The 21893-nt window shown below is 45.0% G+C and overlaps 1 protein-coding gene across 1 annotated transcript in view; it reads left to right on the top strand.

The window, feature by feature from the left end:
- Window positions 1-21893, top strand: part of LOC111970558 (voltage-dependent calcium channel subunit alpha-2/delta-2) — a 245971-nt gene that overhangs the window by 165841 nt on the left and 58237 nt on the right. Inside the window, 1 exon segment of the mRNA XM_070445816.1 lies at window positions 16025-16166. Coding sequence (XP_070301917.1) covers window positions 16025-16166 — 142 coding nt within the window.

The following is a 21893-nucleotide window of genomic DNA, read 5'->3' as shown; positions in this document are numbered from 1 at the left end:
TCCTTTGCTCTACCCTGCTTACCGCGTGCCCTCTATTCATGTTCCTGTTGCCTTACTCGCCTGCTACCCGTGCTCTACTCCTGTTCCTTTGCCTCTCCCCTGTACGTCCGGTGACTCTACTCCCTGTTCCTTTTTACCTGACCGTGCTTCTACTCCTCCTTGTCACCCATGTGGCTCTACTCCTTGTAACCGGAACTCTACTCACTGTACCCGTGCTCACTTCCTGTTCCTTTTGCTCTAAGCACCCTGTAACCCGTGCTCTACTCCTGTACCCGGACTCTACCTCAAACTGTTCTTTTGCTCTAACCCCTGTACCCGTGCTCTACACACTGTACCCGGGCCTACTAACCTGTACCGTGCTCTACTCTGTTCCTTTGCTCTACCGCGACCGTCTGCCTCTACTCCTGTACCCGGACTCTACTCCTATACCCGTGCTCTACTCCCTGTGTCCTGCTCTACCCCTGTACCCGTGCTTCTACTCCTGTACCGGACATCTACTTCCTGTACCCGTTCTCTCACTGTCTGCTCACCCCTTAGCTTTCTCTCCTGTACCCGTGCTTGACACTCCTGCTACCTTTGCTTCACCCTTACCCATGCCTCTACCCCTGTACCCGGACTCTCTACTCTGTACCTTGCCTTGTACCCGTGCTCTACTCCTGTTCCTGTGTGCTTTACACTCCTAGCCTACCCTGTCCGTGCTCTAGCTCCTCGCTACTGCGTGCTCTACTCCTGTACCCGTGCTCTACTCCTTGTACCTCTTGCCTCTACTCCTGTACCCATGCTCCTACCCCTGTACCCGTGGCTGTACTTCCTGTACTCGTGCTCTACACCTTCCCTGTACCCGTGCTGGTATCCCTGCTACTCCGTTGCTTACCCTGTACCCATGCTCTATCCTGTACCCGGACTTCTGCCTTACTTACTCTCTTGTACCTGTGCTCTACTCCTGTTACTTTGCTTTACACCTGTACCCATGCCTCTACTTTCCTGTACCGTGCTCTACTCTCCTTGTACCCGTGCTTTACTCCTGTATTCCCGTGCTCTACTCCTCCTGTACCTTTGCTCTACTCCTGTACCCTGCTTGCCTCTACTCCTGTACTCGTGCTCTTACCTGTGTTCTTTGTCCTGCTCTACTCCTGTACCTGTGCTCTAACTCTCGTATTCGCTGCTCTCTCTGTACCGCGCTCTACTCCTGTGACCCTGCGTTTTCTCTACTCCTGTTTCCTTTGCTACTTACTCCTGACCCGTGCTCTACTCCTGTTGTCCTTTGCTCTACTTCCTGTCTCATGTCTCTACCTAGCCTGTTACTCTCGTGCTCTACTCCGCTGTTTACCGTTGCCCTTTACTTTTCCTGTTAACTGTCTTGCTCTAGCTTCCCTGTACCCTGTTCTGCTCTACTCTTCTTTCCTGTTCTTCCTACCCTTCACCTCTGTCTGCCCCTGTCTGCTCTCATCCCTCCTCTCCCTCGTTCTTGCCCTGTCTGCTCCATCTCCCTCTCCTCCTCTCCCTGTCTTCCATCCCTCTCTCTCCCTCGTCTGCCCTGTCTGCTCCATCTCCTCCTCTCTCCTTTCTCTGTCTTCGTCTGCCCTGTCTGCTCCATCCCTCCTCTCCCCTCGTCTGCCCTGTCTGCTCCATCCTCTCCTCTTCCTCGTCTGCCCTGTCTGCTCCATCCCCTCCCTCTCCTGTCTGCCCTGTCTGCTCCATCCCTCTCTCTCTGTCTCCTCGTTGCGCTGTCTGTCTCCATCCCTCGCTCTCCCCTCGCTCCGCCCTGTCTGCTCCATCCCTCCCTCTCCCCTCGTCTGCCCTGTCTGCTCCATTCCTCCTCTCCCCTCGTCTGCCCTGTCTGCTCCATCCCTCCTCTCCCCTCGTCTGCCCCTGTCTGCCCATTCCGATCCCCCCTTTCTCTCCCTGCTACTAACGGGGGGTTGTATAAACACTCCATCATTACAATATCAATTAGCTTGTTGCGGCCATATGCTCTGGACTCCATATCTCTCACACTTTAAATTGAACGCGCAGCGCCCTTGTGTAGGTATAGGCACTGTCCACAGTTGAGTTCCTGCCCAAAAGGCGACTCTGTCTCGGGTCCTCAATCTCTTATTCTCTGTGTCCAGGCATAGAAACAGCACATAGCGGCCATCTCATTGATGGTAGTATGTGTAGGTGCTTGCTTAGTATTGATTAATAACACCACATGTTAAGACTATCTTGGGGTCTAGCCTTATCCTCACCCCACTTTGACAATGAACTCATTGACAGGGTCCCATGTATATTATATTTTTTTACTATGACTTTAATACACACACACACACAGACACACCGAAACATGAAAGATTATAGGCATGATGTCTTGGCCTTGTCCGGCAACACCTCATTGGCTGTCAGTAGAACAATATGATATTTATTTTTAGGTTTTGTTTTTTAGCGTGTTTGGGGGAAAATCCCTCTGCAAGAACAACCCAACTGAAAGAGGACAAGATCAAGGCACACCCAAGAGAAGATTACTACTTATGCTTCAGCGGGAGAACAGACAAAGCTGCCTCATGGGTGTGAAATTGCAATGGCCTCCGCCATTATCTCACTTTCATTTGAAAGCTGCAATTTGGTCGGTAGTGAAATCATAACTTGTAAATGACGTTAAGGTAGTGTTTTGGTGAGAGGGCAAGGAGCAGAGACGCCGGCCACAGCTAGCTGAAACACTAATGTTATTGTAGCTTCACATTGCGTTTGAAACACAGACTCGTCTTGCATTTTGATTTTTCTTTTACTTTATCTTACGCTGCAGCATATTACCACTGTCAAAGCTTGGTTTGGAGCCCTGTTATTTGGCTTTCAGTTCAGAAGTGATCCACAATCTGTACTGTGTGATTGACCAACACACATGGGCACACACGCGTTGCACACACACACACAATATCAAAGGGATGAGCCGGGTTTGGAGGCGAGAGATGCTTGTGATCATGGGCGAGCCCTAGATGGGTAAAAGTGGAAATTGAAAGAGTCTTCAAAATGTCATTCCTGGCCTCTTCAACCTTTAATTAAACCTTGAGAATGTGGGAGATAAAATCTAATAAACTGGGTAATGAATCGAGCAAAACAGGTGGTGGGTGGCTGAAGAAAATGAACCAATCAGTCTTTTCCTGTTGTGGATTTATTCAGCTCCTAATTAGAAGCTGCCTTGGTTAATTATGATTGGGCTCTTTGGAAAAAGAGGGCTCACTGGAATGACAGTCAGGCTGAGAGATAAACAAACACCGGGACGGGACTCCACAGAATGCTGCGATGCACGAGGGGCTTATGAAGGCCAATCGCCTTCTCCGTTATTGATAAACCCGTACTGCCCTAAGCCAATCACCTTCATTGTAACTAATGCAACCCTTTTCTCTAAGCCAGTCACCTTCCCCTGCAACTAATAACAATTAGCATTTCTAATCTAATTACACTTATGTTAAAGTAATAATCCACCGCTCGAACCCAAAGACCTTTATTGTAACTAATCCTTCCAGCAATCCTAACCCACATTCTCCTCTAACTGATAAACCAGGCACACCCATCTAACCCAATATATCCTCAGCATGAACCAGCACGTCCTACCTAATCACCCATGCCAACAAACTGCCCCCCGTACACACCAATTCCTCTCAGCGTGCTTATTGAGGGAACTGCATCCGTAATCGAGTGATTCGTGCTTCGCTAGACCAGCGTGAGACTGTGACACTCTCACCCTGTGGCTGGGATTCAAATTGAATACGCATCGTCACGAACCCGTTCATTGTCTTCGCTGTTAATATTAAAGGCTAGTATTATATTTTTCAACCAATTATCTTCACGGTACTTTCCACACCATCCACTTTTACGCTGTCACCAGCGACATGAGCGTTGCACATCTTCTCGAGTCGATCGTTCTTTTGTGATGGGGTCATTGTGTTTTGTGGGGGCAGTTTAACATTGTAAATGGAGTTGGAGGAGAATAAAATAAAAAAAAAAAGGTGACAGAACGATTATGAAAACGTTTTCGCTGAGTGGGAAGGGTTTGACAGAATGAATGGATGAGTTGAGGAATAGAGACAGTTTATGAGCTATATATCATGGTTATTTCAGTCAAAACTGACAAAGATTGAAGGTTGTCGACACTCGGGGACGCGTAACCTGTGAGTGTCAGCCTTGTGTAAATGGGTTTTTATAGCAGTGAGTTTGTAGTAATACGTTTTTGTGTTTGCGTGTGTATGCACAACTATGTATAAGTATGTATGAGAGAGACAACACAAGAGCGGGAAGACCGCGAGACGTTGACGTATGTCTGATGATGCGTTTCCTGCTAAGGTACTGTAGCATGGTTTCCTGGTCTGTGACTACACGGTTCCTAGCGTTTGACATTCAGTGGGCTATCATCACAAACTGTCCCCCAGCTCTGCCTCTTCCCATCCTCTCCAACAACAGCTTGTAATTGCATTTTTAATAGACAATTAAGCCAGGCCATAAATCAATTCTTGCACAGGGTATGAGGCTTGAATTACATTTTGTGAAAAAACTAAGCGTTTTTTATCATGTCAGATTCAATGAACCTTGCTGCTCTATTAAATCATGATATGTGGGCATGTCTCAATGTCAACTATACAGTAATGAACTATATACGTATTTTGAGTATTTGTTTATGTTTTATTTTTTGTTCCTGCCCCCCCCCCCCCCCGTCTTTGGATGTGTGAGTATTTCGTAATGTGCACTTGTGCTGACATGTAGCTGTCAGTTGTGTAGTATGACACTTTTAATCGGTGTTGGGGTAGTTACTCAAAAAAAGTAATATATTACCTATTACTCATCACTTCTTTCAACAGTAACAAATGACTTTACATATTATTCCGCGGCGAAACAAATTATTTGCACTACTTGTTATATTTACTTTTGCGTAACACACAAAATGTTGAGCGCGGTCCACACTCAATGTAACAATGTCAACTTAGCGTTACGTAGTTTCTAACACCAGTGGCTTAAGGCAAGCATTTCCTCTACCAACAGCTTGTTCAGACTGTCCCTGGGTACAGCCTGTCTTTCCTGAACCATTCAAAACAAGCCTTGGTTGTTTGGAGGAGGTAGGCCTACAGTCATCTTCAGCAGCAGTGCAGGCCTCAAGGGATCTTTCGCTAAGAGTTTTGTCTTGGGCAGTGTTGCTTTCACAGGTTTCTCCGAGAGATTGGAGTTTGCGTTTCTAGCAGTGGAGAGGTGTTTCTCGCCTGGGCACAGTTGACATGGTACAGTTTATATTGTTGTAATTTTGTCCTCCTGCCAAATCAAAGTAATGGGAGCACTTCCAACTAGAGGAAGTGAATGTTTAAGACACTTCGGGCGTTTTTTTCATCTTCCCTCGTTAAAGCGTTAACTAGGACTTGTGAAGAGGACCATCTGGTGCGTGGGGATTTTAAATATTGAGCCAACAGACATGGCATAATAATCATCATCAACAAATATTTATTTTGATCAATAACTGTAACAGGAAGGGAACGATAACAAAAAGTAACTAAGTAACAACGACCTTTCTGTAACAGTAACTCTAATATTTTTACTCAAATTGGAACACGTAATCCGTTATATATATTACTGTTAATACTTTACTTTGTAACACATTCGTACACTTTTAAACACACGTTACCCCCAACACTTCTTATAATACAGTATGATTATACAGTATTATATACAGTATTTGATGGATGTTTTCGCCTCCCTTTCCTTATGGTATGCATAGCATCTATACAGTATGTTGGTTATATTTGTACAGTGGATGTATAGCCTGCCCTAACTCATTTGTAGTACTAGCTATGTGCTATATTCTGTCAATATGCACCTTGCAAGTCTTAGTGAGCTCCCTTAGGATTTGTAGGCACAGATAAATGAATAAGCTCTGCCAGAGGATGTGTTTAGATCTAATTCCTATTTATTTTCAAGTATGGGCTCTTGAAAAGGCAAGGCTTGTCATATGTCGATAGCATAATCAAGATTGGAATCCTAGGCCAATCGAGCTTCGCAGTGCTAGAGGCATCACTACAGACCTGGGTTCGATCCCGGGGCTGTATCACAACCGCCGTGAACGGGAGTCCCATAGGGCGGCGCACAATTGGCCCACTCGACGTCCGGGTTAGAGGAGGGTTTGGCCAGGGGGAGCTTTACTTGGCTCATCGCGCTTTAGCGACTCTTTGGGCAGGCCAGCACCTGCAGGCTGACCTCGGTCATCCAGGTGACTGGGTGTTTCCTCCGACACATTGGTGCGGCGTGGCTCCCGGGTTAAGCGGATGGGTGTTTAGAAGTGCAGTTTGGCGGTCATGTTTCTGAGGATGCATGACTGCATGACAACCTTCGCCTCCCGAGCCCATTGGGGAGTTGCAAGCGATGAGACAAGATCGAAATTGGAGAGAAAAAGGTGGTGATATATATATATCTATATATATTATAATAAATAAATGAAATATTCGGAAAGTATTCAGACCTCTTGACTTTTTCCACATTTTGTTACATTACAGCCTTATTCTAAATGGATTCAATTGTTTTTTTTCTTTATCAAACAACACACAATACCCCATAATGAAAAAAAGCAAAACAGGTTTCTCTGCCAGATCGTCTCCAGCTCTGTCAGGTTGGATGCGGGAGTGTCGCTGCACAGCTATTTTCAGGTCTCTCCAGAAATGTTCGATTGGGTTTCAAGTCCGGGCTCTGGCTGTGCCACTCAAGGACATTCAGAGACTTGCTCCCGAGCCACTCCCTGTCGTTGTCTTGACTGTGTGCTTAGGGTCGTTGTCCTTTGTAAGGTGAACCTGCCCCAGTCTGAGGTCCTCAGCACTCTGGGCAGGTTTTCATCAAGGATCTCTGTGCTTTGCTTCAGTCATCTTTCCCTCAGTCCTGACTAGTCTCCCAGTCCCTGCCGCTGAAAAACATCCCACAGCATGATGCTGCCTCCACCATACTTCACTGTAGGAAGGTTCTGTAGGTTCCCTTCAGACGTGATGCTTGGAAATTCAGGCTTATAGTTCAGCACCAGATAATCTTGTTTCTAATGGTCTGGGAGTTCTTTAGGTGCCTTTTTGGCAACTCCAAGCGCGCCTTCCTGTGCCTTTAACTGAGGAGTAGCTTCCGTCTGGCCATTCTACCATAAAAACGCTGATTGGTGGAGTGCTGCAAGAGATGGTTGTCCTTCTGGAAGTTTTTCCCACCTCCACGAGGAACTCTGGAGCTCTGTCAGAGTGACCACCGGGTTCTTGACTCTAGGAAGAGTCTTGGTGGTTTCAAGCTTCTTTCATTTTAAGAATGATGGAGCCACTGAGTTATGTGGGGAACTTTAATGCCTGCCAGAATTTTTTTGTTACTCTTCCCCAGATCTGCTGCCTCGACACAATCCTGTACTCGGAGCTCTAGGGACAATTCCTTCCGACCTCATGGCTGGTTTTTGCATTGACATGCACTGTCATAGCAAAAATGTCTGAATATTATGTAAATAAGGATTTTTTTAAAATGTATATATTGCATTTGCAAACATTTCTAAAAAGCTGTTTTCGATTTGTCCATTATCGGGTATTGTGTGTAGATTGATGAGGAAAAAAAACATTTCTTCATAGTAGTTCCGTACTAGCCACCTAGTTTAGCTAGCTTGCTACTCTTCACTACTAACAAAATGCAGCACCCACTTGGGCGATCAAAAAGCACACCGCACTTCAGTAGTAATTTCAGGAGTATTAAATCAAGTCCAATTTGATTTGTCAAAAGCGCTGAATAGCACAGGTGTAAACCTCACAGTGAAATGGTTACTTACAAGCCCTTAACCAACAATGCAGTTTTAAGAAGAATAAGGTGCTAAGAAAGTAAAAAATTCATTAATAAACTGAAAAATAACAAAATAATTAAAAATCAACAATAAAATAACAGTAGTGAGGCTATATTGCATAGGGGCATACCTGAGGTGGGTACATAAGTCAAGCGTGCTCTACTCCTGTACCCGTGCTCTACTCCTGTACCTTTGCTCTACTCCTGTACCTTTGCTCTACTCCTGTACTCGTGCTTGTTCCTTTGCTCTACTCCTGTAACCGTGCTCTACTCCTGTACCCGTGCTCTACTCCTGTACCCATGCTCTACTCCTGGACCCGTGCTCTACTCCTGTTCCTTTGCTCTACTCCTGGACCCGTGCTCTACTCCTGTTCCTTTGCTCTACTCCTGTACCCATGCTCTACCCCTGTACCCGTGCTCTACTCCTGCTACCCGTGCTCTTTACTCTCTGCTCCTACCTTCTCCCTCGTCTGCCCTGTCTGCTCCATCCCTCCTCTCCCCTCGTCTGCCCTGTCTGCTCCATCCCTCCTCTCGCCCGTCTTCCATCCCTCCTCTCCCTCGTCTGCCCTGTCTGCTCCATCCCTCCTCTCCCCTCGTCTGCCCTGTCTGCCTTCCATCCTCCTCTCCCCTCGTCTGCCCTGTCTGCTCCATCCCTCCTCTTCCCCTCGTCTGCCCTGTCTGCCCTCCATCCCTCCTCTCCCCTCGTCTGCCCTTCTGCTCCATCCCCTCTCCCCTCGTCTGCCCTGTCTGCTCCATCCCTCCTCTCCCCTCGTCTGCCCTGTCTGCTCCATCCCTCCTCTCCCCTCGTCTGCCCTGTCTGCCCATCCGATCCCCCCTTTCTCTCCCTGCTACTAACGGGGGTTGTATAAACACTCCATCATTACAATATCTAATTAGCTTGTTGGGCCATATGCTCTGGACTCCATATCTCTCACAACTTTAAATTGAATCGCGCAGCGCCCTTGTGTAGGTATAGGCACTGTCCACAGTTGAGTTCCTGCCCAAAAGGCGACTCTGTCTGGGTCCTCAATCTCTTATTCTCTGTGTCCAGGCATAGAAACAGCACATAGCGGCCATTCTCATTGATGGTAATATTCCACAGTAGTATGTGTAGTGGCTTGCTTAGTATTGGGATTAATAACACCACATGTTAAGACTATCTTGGGGTCTAGCCTTATCCTCACCCCACTTTGACAATGAACTCATTGACAGGGTCCCATTATATATATTTTTTTACTATGACTTTAATACACACACACACACAGACACACCGAAACATGAAAGATTATAGGCATGATGTCTTGGCCTGTCCCGGCAACACCTCATTGGCTGTCAGTAGAACAATATGATATTTATTTTAGAGTTTTGTTTTTATCAGCGATTGTTGGGGGAAAATCCCTCTGCAAGAACAACCCAACTGAAAGAGACAAGATCAGGCACACCCAAGAGAAGATTACTACTTATGCTTCAGCGGAGAACAGACAAAGCTGCCTCTGGGTGAAATTGCAATGGCCTCCGCATTATCTCACTTTCATTTGAAACTGCAATTTGGTCGGTAGTGAAATATAACTTGTAAATGACGTTAAGGTAGTGTTTTGGTGGAGGGCAAGGAGCAGAGACGCCGGCCACCTAGCTAGAAACACTAATGTTATTGTAGCTTCACATTGCGTTTGAAACACAGACTCGTCTTGCATTTTGATTTTCTTTACTTTATCTTACGCTGCAGCATATTACACTGTCAAAGCTTGGTTTGGAGCCCTGTTATTTGGCTTTCAGTTCAGAAGTGATCCACAATCTGTACTGTGTGATTGACCAACACACATGGGCACACACGCGTGCACACACACACACAATATCAAAGGGATGAGCCGGGTTTGGAGGCGAGAGATGCTTGTGATCATGGGCGAGCCCTAGATGGGTAAAAGTGGAAATGAAAGAGTCTTCAAAATGTCATTCCTGGCCTCTTCAACCTTTAATTAAACCTTGAGAATTGGGAGATAAAATTAATAAACTGGGTAATGAATCGAGCAAAACAGGTGGTGGATGGCTGAAGAAAATGAACCAATCAGTCTTTCCTGTGTGGATTTATTCAGCTCCTAATTAGAAGCTGCCTTGGTTAATTATGATTGGGCTCTTTGGAAAAAGAGGGCCTCACTGGAATGACAGTCAGGCTGAGAGATAAACAAACACCGGGACGGGACTCCACAGAATGCTGCTGATGCACGAGGGGCTTATGAAGGCCAATCGCCTTCTCCGTTATTGATAACCCGACTTCCCTAAGCCAATCACCTTCATTGTAACTAATGCAACCCTTTTCTCTAAGCCAGTCACCTTCCCTGCAACTAATACAATAGCATTTCTAATCTAATTACACTTATGTTAAGTAATAATCCACCGCTCGAACCCAAAGACCTTTATTGTAACTAATCCTTCCAGCAATCCTAACCCACTTCTCCTCTAACTGATAAACCAGCACCTCTAACCCAATCATCCTCAGCGATGAACCAGCACGTCCTACCTAATCACCCATGCCAACAAACTGCCCCCCGTAACACCATTTCCTCGCGTGTTTTGAGGGAACTGCATCCGTAATCGAGTGATCGTCTTCGCTAGACCAGCGTGAGACTGTGACACTCTCACCCTTGCTGATTCAAATTGAATACGCATCGTCACGAACCCGTTCATTGTCTTCGCTGTAATATTACAAGGCTAGTATTATATTTTTCAACCAATTATCTTCACGGTCACTTCCACACCATCCACTTTTACGCTGTCACCAGCGACATGAGCGTTGCACATCTTCTCGAGTCGATGTTCTTTTGTGATGGGGTCATTGTTKTGTGGGGGCAGTTTAACATTGTAATGGAGTTGGAGGAGAATAAAATAAAAAAAAAGGTGACAGAACGATTATGAAACGTTTTCGCTGAGTGGGAAGGTTTTGACAGAATGAATGGATGAGTTGAGGAATAGGAGACAGTTTATGAGCTATATACATGGTTATTTCAGTCAAAACTGACAAAGATTGAAGGTGTCGAACTGGGGACCGTAACCTGTGAGTGTAGCCTTGTGTAAATGGGTTTTTATAGCAGTGAGTTTGTGTAGATACGTTTTGTGTTTGCGTGTGTATGCACAACTATGTATAAGTATGTATGAGAGAGACACACAGAGCGGGAGACCGAGACAGTTGACGTATGTCTGATGATGCGTTTCCTGTAAGGTACTGTAGCATGTTTTCCTGGTCTGTGACTACACGGTTCCTAGCGTTGACATTCAGTGGGCTATCATCACAACTGTCCCCCAGCTCTGCTCTTCCCATCCTCTCCAACAACAGCTTGTAATTGCATTTTAATAGACAATTAAAGCCAGGCCATAAATCAATTCTTGCACAGGGTATGAGGCTTGAATTACATTTTGTGAAAAAACTAAGCGTTTTTATCATGTCAGATTCAATGAACCCTTGCTGCTCTATTAAATCATGATATGTGGGCATGTCTCAATGTCAACTATACAGTAATGAACTATATACGTATTTGAGTATTTGTTTATGTTTTATTTTTGTTCTGCCTGCCCCCCCCCCGTCTTTGGATGTGTGAGTATTTCTGTAATGTGCACTTGTGCTGACATGTAGCTGTCAGTTGTAGTATGACACTTTTAATCGGTGTTGGGGTAGTTACTCAAAAAAAGTAATATATTACCTATTACTCATCACTTCTTTCAACAGTAACAAATGACTTTACATATTATTCCGCGGCGAAACAAATTATTTGCACTACTTGTTATATTACTTTTGCGTAACACACCAAAATGTTGAGCGCGTCCACACTCAATGTAAACAATGTCAACGTTACGTTACGTAGTTCCTATACACCAGTGGCTAAGGGCAGCATTTCCTCTACCAACAAGCTTGTTCAGCTGTCCCTGGGGTACAGCCTGTCTTCCTGAACCATTCAAAACAAGCCTTGGTTGTTTGGAGGAGGTAGGCCTACAGTCATCTTCAGCAGCAGTGGTCAGGCCTCAAGGGATCTTTCGCTAAGAGTTTTGTCTTGGCGTGTTGCTTTCACAGGTTCTCCGAGAGATTGGAGGTTTGCGTTTCTAGCAGTGGAGAGGTGTTTCTCGCCTGGGCACAGTTGACATGGTACAGTTATATTGTTGTAATTTTGTCCTCCTGCCAAATCAAAGTAATGGGAGCACTTCCAACTAGAGGAAGTGAATGTTTAAGACACTTCGGGCGTTTTTCATCTCCCTCGTTAAAGCGTTAACAGGAACTTGGTGAGAGGACCATCTGGTGCGTGGGGATTTTAAATATTGAGCCAACAGACATGGAATAATAATCATCATCACAAATATTTATTTTGATCAATAACTGTAACAGGAAGGGAACGATAACAAAAGTAACTAAGTAACAACGACCTTTCTTACAGTAACTCTAATATTTTTACTCAAATTGGAACAGTATGCCGTTATATTATTACTGTAATACTTTACTTTGTAACACATTCGTAAAACTTTTTAACACGTTACCCCCAACACTTCTTATAATACAGTATGATATACAGTATTATATACAGTATTTGATGGATGTTTTCGCCTCCCTTTCCTTATGGTATGCAATGCATCTATACAGTATGTTGGTATATTGTACAGTGGATGTATAGGCCTGCCCTAACTCATTTGTAGTACTAGCTATGTGCTATATTCTGTCAATTTGCACCTTGCAGAGTCTTAGTGAGCTCCCTTAGGATTTGTAGGCACAGATAAATGAATAAGCTCTGCCAGAGGATGTGTTTAGATCTAATTCCTATTTATTTTCAAGATGGGCTCTTGAAAAGGCAAGGCTTGTCATATGTCGATAGCTAATCAAGATTGAATCCTAGGCCAATCGAGCTTCGCAGTGCTAGAGGCATCACTACAGACCTGGGTTCGATCCCGGGGCTGTATCACAACCGGCCGTGAACGGGAGTCCCATAGGGCGGCGCACAATTGGCCCACTCGACGTCCGGGTTAGRGGAGGGTTTGGCCAGGGGGAGCTTTACTTGGCTCATCGCGCTTTAGCGACTCTTTGTGGCAGGCCAGGCACCTGCAGGCTGACCTCGGTCATCAGGTGACTGGTGTTTCCTCCGACACATTGGTGCGGCTGGCTCCCGGGTTAAGCGGATGGGTGTTTAGAAGTGCAGTTTGGCGGGTCATGTTTCTGAGGATGCATGACTGCATGACAACCTTCGCCTCCCGAGCCCATTGGGGAGTTGCAGCGATGAGACAAGATCGAAATTGGGAGAAAAAGGTGGTGATATATATATATCTATATATATTATAATAAATAAATGAAATATTCGGAAAGTATTCAGACCTCTTGACTTTTTCCACATTTTGTTACATTACAGCCTTATTCTAAAATGGATTCAATTGTTTTTTTTCTTTATCAAACAACACACAATACCCCATAATGACAAAGCAAAACAGGTTTCTCTGCAGATCGTCTCAAGCTCTGTCAGGTTGGATGGGGAGTGTCGCTGCACAGCTATTTTCAGGTCTCTCCAGAAATGTTCGATTGGGTTCAAGTCCGGGCTCTGGCTGTGCCACTCAAGGACATTCAGAGACTTGTCCCGAAGCCACTCCTGCGTTGTCTTGACTGTGTGCTTAGGGTCGTTGTCCTTTTGTAAGGTGAACCTGCCCCAGTCTGAGGTCCTCAGCACTCTGGAGCAGGTTTTCATCAAGGATCTCTGTGCTTTGCTTCAGTCATCTTTCCCTCAGTCCTGACTAGTCTCCCAGTCCCTGCCGCTGAAAAACATCCCCACAGCATGATGCTGCCTCCACCATACTTCACTGTAGGGAAGGTTCTGTAGGTTCCCTTCAGACGTGATGCTTGAAATTCAGGCCTTATAGTTCAGACCAGATAATCTTGTTTCTAATGGTCTGGGAGTCTTTAGGTGCCTTTTGGCAAACTCCAAGCGCGCCTTCCTGTGCCTTTAACTGAGGAGTAGCTTCCGTCTGGCCATTCTACCATAAAAACGTGATTGGTGGAGTGCTGCAGAGATGGTTGTCCTTCTGGAAGTTTTTCCCACCTCCACAGAGGAACTCTGGAGCTCTGTCAGAGTGACCACCGGGTTCTTGACTCTAGGAAGAGTCTTGGTGGTTTCAAGCTTCTTCCATTTTAAGAATGATGGAGGCCACTGAGTTATTGGGGAACTTTAATGCTGCAGAATTTTTTTGTTACTCTTCCCCAGATCTGTGCCTCGACACAATCCTGTCTCGGAGCTCTAGGGACAATTCCTTCGACCTCATGGCTTGGTTTTTGCATTGACATGCACTGTCATAGCAAAATGTCTGAATACTTATGTAAATAAGGATTTTTAAAATGTATATATTTGCATTTGCAAACATTTCTAAAAAGCTGTTTTCGATTTGTCATTATCGGGTATTGTGTGTAGATTGATGAGGAAAAAAAACATTTCTTCATAGTAGTTCCGTACTAGCCACCTAGTTTAGCTAGCTTGCTACTCTTCACTACTAACAAAATGCAGCACCCACTTGGGGATCAAAAAGCACACCGCACTTCAGTAGTAATTCAGGAGTATTAAATCAAGTCCAATTTGATTTGTCAAAAGCGCTGAATACAACAGGTGTAAACCTCACAGTGAAATGGTTACTTACAAGCCCTTAACCAACAATGCAGTTTTAAGAAGAATAAGTGCTAAGAAAGTAAAAAATTCATTAATAAACTGAAAAATAACAAATAATWAAAAATCAACAATAAAATAACAGTAGTGAGGCTATATGCAAGGGGTACCGGTACAAAGTCAATACACATGTAGGTAGAGGTAAATACACATGTAGGTAGAGGTGGGGGGGTGTTCAGGAGTCTTATGGCTTGGGGGTAGAAGCTGTTATGAAGCCTTTTGGAGCAAGACTTGGCGCTCCGGTACCGCTTGCCGTGCAGTAGCAGAGAAAACAGTCTATGACTAGGGTAGCTGGAGTCTTTGGATATTTATAGGGCCTTCCTTTGACACCGCCTGCTATAGAGGTCCTGGATGGCAGGAAGCTTGGCCCCAGTGATGTACTGGGCCGTACGCACTACACTCTGTAGTGCCTTGCGGTTGGAGGCCGAGCAGTTGCCATACCAGGCGGTGATGCAACCAGTCATGATGCTCTCGATGGTGCAGCTGTATAACCTTTTGAGGATCTGAGGACCCCTATCAAATCTTTTCAGTCTCCTAAGGGGGAATAGGCGTTGTCGTGCCCTCTTCACGACTGTGTTGGTGTTTTTGGATCATGATAGTTTGTTGGTGATGTGGACACCAAGGAACTTGAAGCTCTCAACCTGCTCCACTGCAGCCCAGCGATGAGTAGCCTTATAACTTAGTTCTCCGTATGGTCATGGCCAGCTGTCATCTCTGTATACCTCTGTATTCAGGCTTCTCTCCGTCCTCAACGTCCAGATAGCTGGCATCATCGAATCAAAACATTGCCTGCTAGCCAGCTAACATTAGCTAGCTAGCTAACCAAAAACTAACCGCCAACTTCAGTCTTGAAAACATGCTGGACTCGCACTATTTAGACTATAATAACAAGCTAATAGTTCATTCATAAAACAAAAAGTTTGTCAGGGAAATGCTATAAAAAGAAATTATTACAAATATTCATCAAATGTACAGCAGCTCTCTGCCTAGGCGACGTCACGGCACCAGACCTCCAATAGACATTGTGTTGTAGTGAACGTCAAAACAAAACACAAGGCAGCTCCAGCTGGCTTCCTAACGTAACACTGCATGGTCGTGCTGGAGATTCTGCCTGCTCGTGTGGGTGGCAGAGAGAAAGCTGTGATTGAGTGGTGTTGGTTGTTAGTTATTGTCAGGGTTCATTTGTGGGCCCCCTTAATGTGTCTATGATAGCCATCTTGGACACTAATTGATTCTCACTGTTTTGTGTCTGCTTTGATACCTGCTGTGGCTTTGTGATGAGGCAAAGAATAGAAGGCAAATCCAAACCCAGCTTAAAAGGCGGCGTAATTGCCGTTTTTGTTGTTTAATCCAAAAGTGTGTATGTGTGTGTGCGCGCATGCACTTGTGCATTCAGACCTGTGTGAGTGCATTCGTGTTTGTTTGTGGCTGTGCAGGGCGGATATCTGTTTGTGTTAGTCCGTGTCTCTGGCCGTCTGTTTCCTTCTGTCCTGTACTTATCCCACTAACAGGGTGTTTCTCTCTCTGTGAATCTCTCTATGCAGACGGAGGATGAAGATGGGGAAGAGAACCTGATGGAGAACCCCTACTCCGTGAAGCTGGAGTTTGTGGACGATCCCAACTTTAAAAACAAAGTGAACTACTCCTACAGTGCCGTCCAGATCCCTACAGACATCTATAAGGGCTGTAAGTACCAAGCTACATCCACATCTACACATCCATCCTCCCACACAAATACACAAATACACACAAATACATACAGATTCACTATGATCTGAACCTTTTTCCTAGGTTACACACAGTGTTTTTTTATTGGACATGTTCTGACATGATACACCTTTGAGATGCCTCATCTTGTTTCCGAGGCGGTCTTGTGTGTCTTCCTTATCAGTTTGGGAGGATCTCCCCCTCATAGTTCTCCTACAGCCAGTCTTGAACGGATGAACATGAAACCGCCTATTTCTCTACGCCTTAGACCGGACCTTTCTCCTTCTGAGGTTGCTAGCTGAGCACGATAACCTGCCCCTCTGCGTATCAGCCAACACTTGCTTCCTGTAACATAATAGTACATGGCAGCAGTGTTCCCCACAGTAGCTGTGTGTGTGTGTGTGTGTGTGTGTGGTTGCGTGGACAGGGATTGATTCACCTGCTCCTGGATACCCTGCCCTGACTGTCACCTCACAGCCCTACCGGGCATAACACCGTCTTTGGGACTCCAGCAATGGAAGAAAGTGGACATACGTACTGTATCTGCTGAGGTTGTATTCTCACAGTCGCCCTACATTCTCTAACTCTTCTCTCTGCTATCCCGCTCTAACCTGTTGGATGTAGATGTGTTCACTCTCACTATCTGGCTGTATCTCAAATGATCTGCTGACAGATAGACCACCATTTCCACCCGTTTTGTTTTGCAGTCTTCCTCTTCGTCAGAAGAGCCCTTGTTATTTCCGAGGTATGGAGGCTAGCCAACAGGTCTATAATAAGCTTTCCCAGTAGCCTCTCTGGGCCAATCTTGTCAGAGTTAGCCTGTGCTTATCCAGGAAGAGGGGTCAAAGAGCATGGACGAACGACTATAGAGCAATCAGTCCTGCCTGTTGTTCCTGCAGACATTTTGCGCTGGCCCTGGAGTCTCTCAAGGGCCCTGGATTCTCTCTTCACTGGGCTTGTGTAAGAATAAAGGCTTTCTGATTGAGCCTGCAGGGGATTATAGAAACACAGTACTAGATTGGAGTACTCTGGGAGGATGTTCATTTTTAAAGGTCCAATACAGCCATTTTTATCTCAATATCAAATMATTTCTGGGTAACAATTAAGTACCTTACTGTGATTGTTTTCAATGAAAATGGTCAAARAGAAACAAAAATAGCTTCTTAACAAAGAGCAATTTCTCAAGCAAGATTTTGYTWGGGGAGGTAAAAACTGAAAACTAGCTGTTATTAGCAGAGAAGTTTGGAACTCTCTTTCTTATTGGTTTATTAACTAATTTACGATCTGGTGATGTCACCAGGCAGGCCAAAACTCCATCCCACCGCAACAGTCTTTTTAAGCAGCTCTTAAACTAAAAGGCCATTATCATAATTTTCACAATTTCATAGCATTATTCCAACCTCATATTATGAAAATATATATAAAACATAGGACAATCATGTTTTTGACTGCACTGGGCCTTTAAGAGTTTTGCGTTGCTGAAAATGTTTACTTGTTTTTGTTGGCAAATCAACTCCCTGTGCGTAGTCTGCAGTGGAAAGATTGGCCCAGCTACTCCAGTTTTGACACCAGCTCCGTTTTGAGCACGTTGTTTGAGTTCTGTTCTTTTTTTCTTAGTTGAGTAGCTCGTAAAATGCAGTACTCGTATACGGATGCTGATCGTCCCCGCACTCTACTCCGTATATCATTCAGTAGCCTGGCCTGTGTCAGTAACAAATATATCATCAATTCTGACCACATATTTGGACATTGAGTTAGCAGTAGCACAAAATAATATGACCAGTGGTGTTGGGCTATATAAAATCATGTTATTCTAAATAAGTTAAATGCTCTGGGGCCATATGTCTCAAGCGTACWKATCTAGGATCAGTTTTGCCTTTTCGATCGCAATGAATGCGACTACATAGACTGGGGGACCTGATCCTCAGACTCCTACTCTGAGGAACTTGATACATACGGCCCCAGGGATCGCAAGTTGAAAGCTGAATTTCACGTGGAGAAAATAGACTGGGACATTTCTACCTCTGGGGTCCCGGGGCTCGGAGAACTCTGGAGAGGGCAGGCCAGGGACATGCTCGGTACCAAAGGAGATGGTTGCTGCTCAGTGCTGGAACACCAGATTTGCCTCGGAGAGCTGACGGGGAGCTGATGTGGGTGGAATGTTTGCCTGTGGGTCTAGAGAGGTCTGGGCTTATTGGAAGAGCAGTGGAGCAGCAGCATTGTTAGTGAGCAGGAGAGGCTGTCTGCCCAACCCGGGGAGAACAGAGCACAGCAGCCAGACGAGAGGGAGAGGGTCAGCGTTAGAGAACAAAAGCCTGGAACTGTTGATCTGGAACAGGGTACTATCTACACAGGGGCTGTAGTATTGTGTGCTGTTATGTGTACAATATATGGCAGTAAGTGTTAGTGGGCTATGGTATGGATGAGTTTGGTGTTCTGTGTTGTGCTTTGTGGATGGAGTACATGGGTAGAGTTGATTATGAGCACTCATCCTCTGTGTACTTGAAAGGGGTTGCTATTTTACTGCTTTGATAATGAACACCTGAGAGAAGGGGGCCCAACTAGGAAACGTTGGCAATATGACTGGTCTTCTGTGATATTTGAGGAAGGTGGTTGTTACATGACAAGGAGTTTTTACAAAAGTGTGTTACGCATGGTAATGAAACGGCAGCAGCGGAGTTCTTTGACACGGGGGGGGGGGGGGGTGGTGGTTCGAGATGTGGAGACAGAGAGAGAAGAGTAGAGAGCGAGAGAGGGAGGGTTTGGAGAAGGAGAGAAGGAGAAAAGGAGAATCAGGAGAGAGACACTTTAATAATAGAAACCGTTTAGAGCAACGTTTTTTACTGTGTTCTTTTTAGCAGATAAATGAGGCAGTGTATGCGTCCTAGTTTGATTTGTCTGCCAGGGCCCATGTCCGTTTATTGAGATTGAGAGTGTTCCCTGGGCGCAGTAATGAACCATTTTATGATTCATTATCCCATTGCGGATTCCTGCTGGCAAGTCTGCAAACTTTCTAATTAGCTTAGGTCAAACATTCAAACAGTTTTCTTCTAATTATCAATGCTTATTACAGAACGGACACCGCAACAGAAACAGCCACAGAGGAATAGATTGATGTGGGTGGTGCTGTTGCATTCTGGAGAAAAAAGGATTTCTTCTCGTGGTGGGGGAATGTTGGGGAAACATTGAGGGAACAAACGGCAGGGAGGGATTTGCTGAATAATTGCTGGGGAAGAGCCCAGGGGAATACAATCGCACAGGGAATCACAGAGAAACAGGAAGAGGATAGTTAAATAAACGCCACTGAAAGAATCCCATCATGCGCTTAACTCCTGGGTCTGTCTTTAGTTTCTGAGAAGTCTCACAGCTAGATCATTTAACGGTTATTGCACCAGGGCTGTCGATATTGTTAACAGTTTTGCAGACACACCTGCTATACAGATGAAGGATCTTAATTTGACCCAGATTACTATGGCAGGAAAAGAATCCTGCAGCAACAAGAAATGTAAATTATTATGTGGATTATAATTAATGGAACATTTTTGATACATTTGATACAGGGGTTGATACATTTTCGTAAGGGAAAATCGAGTCTGAAATTTCTATGTCGAAATTACAAACATAAGGAGCCTTTTTAAACCTAAAATATACTAAAAGTTTTAAATGTTCTGCATTGCAGGAAGGTTCCCCTCCAACAGAGTGGTCAAATTAAGATCGTACAGCTGTACAATACATTAGTACGTAATCACTGGTGGTGCTCCAACCAGGTTCCTCATATTTTTTGTTGCCTTTCATTTAAGAGATAACCGGTTAAACACACATACTGCTATATTTACATTGCTGTCGTCATATTAACTGAATAATAAAGAAAAAGACAGAGTATTTAAGTAGAGAAAAACCCAGTTTTTAGTCTTGAAGTGAGAATAAAGTTTAAATCCCCCGTATGCAGAGCTTTTTATCCAGTGGCAGGCTGTGTTGTTGTCTTTCTATTCTACACATCAGCAGTGAGTAATGTGCCTATTACAATAGAATGGAGAGCAGTGACTAATTGTGCAGATGAAAGAGTGGGTGAAGTGAAGCTTTGGTGGTTGGACTGAATGAAAGGATTAATCCTTCCCTCCTCTCCTGTGGAGGGAGGATGCTGTCCCTATCTCCCTCTCTCTCTCTCTCTCTCTCTCTCTCTCTCTCTCTCTCTCTCTCTCTCTCTCTTTCCGTTCTCTCTCGTTGCTCTTCTCTTCGCTCCTCTCTCTCTCTTCTCTCTCTCTCTCTCTCTCTCTCTCCTCCCCCAGCTTAATTAGAGAGAGAGAGAGAGAGAGAGAGAGAGAGAGGAGAGAGAGAGAGAGAGAGAGAGAGAGAGAGAGAGAGAGAGAGAGAGAGAGAGAGAGAGAGAGAGAGAGAGGGAAGAGGAGAGGAGAAGAGAGAGAGAGAGAGAGAGAGAGAGGAGGAGAGAGAGAGAGAGAGAGAGAAAGTTAGAAGAGAAGACAGACAGAGGGACAGCGAGCAAACAAACAAGCCAACTAACATCAATGCCCAAACCACCAACTAAAGGCACATGTTCCCTGTCTTTGAATATTAGCCCCTGCTCTGCCAAGGTGGCTGTGGCGTGGACACCCCTCTGGGAGGCTTTAGGCGAACATGATGGAACACATGCAATGTCATGGAGACACAGGAAGAGCAAGAGACACAGTCACAGAGACTAGAACAGAAATGAGGGAAATACACTACAGTGGATGGAGAGGAAATCTGTGGGGTATTAGTAGAGGGTTTAAAACAGAGGAAGAGATTGGTATCGGAGGGGTTTCAGTAGAATGAATCAGGCTCTGAAGCAGTATTCAATAAGGGATTCTGAGAGATCTATAGTCTGCTGGCATTGCCCAGGTACATTACCACAAAAGCATGATCTTTTAGAGACACTCAGGCATTAGAACTAAAGGAGAAGAGAACGGATGAAGGTTTGGAGAACTAATCTAGATCGTCATTCACTCTATACTCAGGACTCCAACTATATAGTACATACAATCAGTGGGCCTTATTGTCACTTTTAGAGGAGTACCACTATTTATTTACATGGGTAAAAGGGTCATTCATTTACATTATAAGAAAACGGGTTGTCGCAAAGATAGGGCAAGTCATTTAGGCGAAAAGAAAAATAGTAGAAGACAGTGAAATGACATCTAAAAGTCTATATGCTGTTGTGCAGTCTGCACAGCCCACTGCAGGCTCATCCTGTGGCAGAAATAGACATGCTCTCTCGCTGTCACCCAGCTCACGCTATGCTGGAGATCAGCTCACTCCTCCTCAACATCAAGTCGGATTTAAGGAGTGAGAGACTGAGAAAGGAAAGAAAAGCTAAAGTGATTCGTAAAAGGAAACGACTGTGAGGGAAAAAAAGGGTGATAGGATTTAAATGTATGTTTTTCACTCTGAGGGAGAAGACAGCTGGAATAATATATATTTCTACCGTTCCTCTTGATTTGATTCGCTCTGTCTTCCGCCTCCTGCTCCCCCCCCCCCCCCAGCCATCCCCTCAGCTACCCCCCTACCCTTAAAGTGTGTGCCCAGTAAGGGGCACTATCGTTACCAACACTCTAATGAGAACACCACACACACCAGACTCCCACTTTCATCACCACAACCTCACAAAATATTTTCATTTGGTTATTTATGACTGCATCACCTTAATTGAAAAGGTATCTGGGCAGAAAG

The sequence above is a fragment of the Salvelinus sp. IW2-2015 genome, linkage group LG11 (assembly GCF_002910315.2).
Source record: "Salvelinus sp. IW2-2015 linkage group LG11, ASM291031v2, whole genome shotgun sequence".
Taxonomy (NCBI): Eukaryota; Metazoa; Chordata; class Actinopteri; order Salmoniformes; family Salmonidae; genus Salvelinus; species Salvelinus sp. IW2-2015.
Note: the sequence above shows the minus strand (reverse complement) of the source record. Positions and strands in the feature narration are given on the sequence as shown.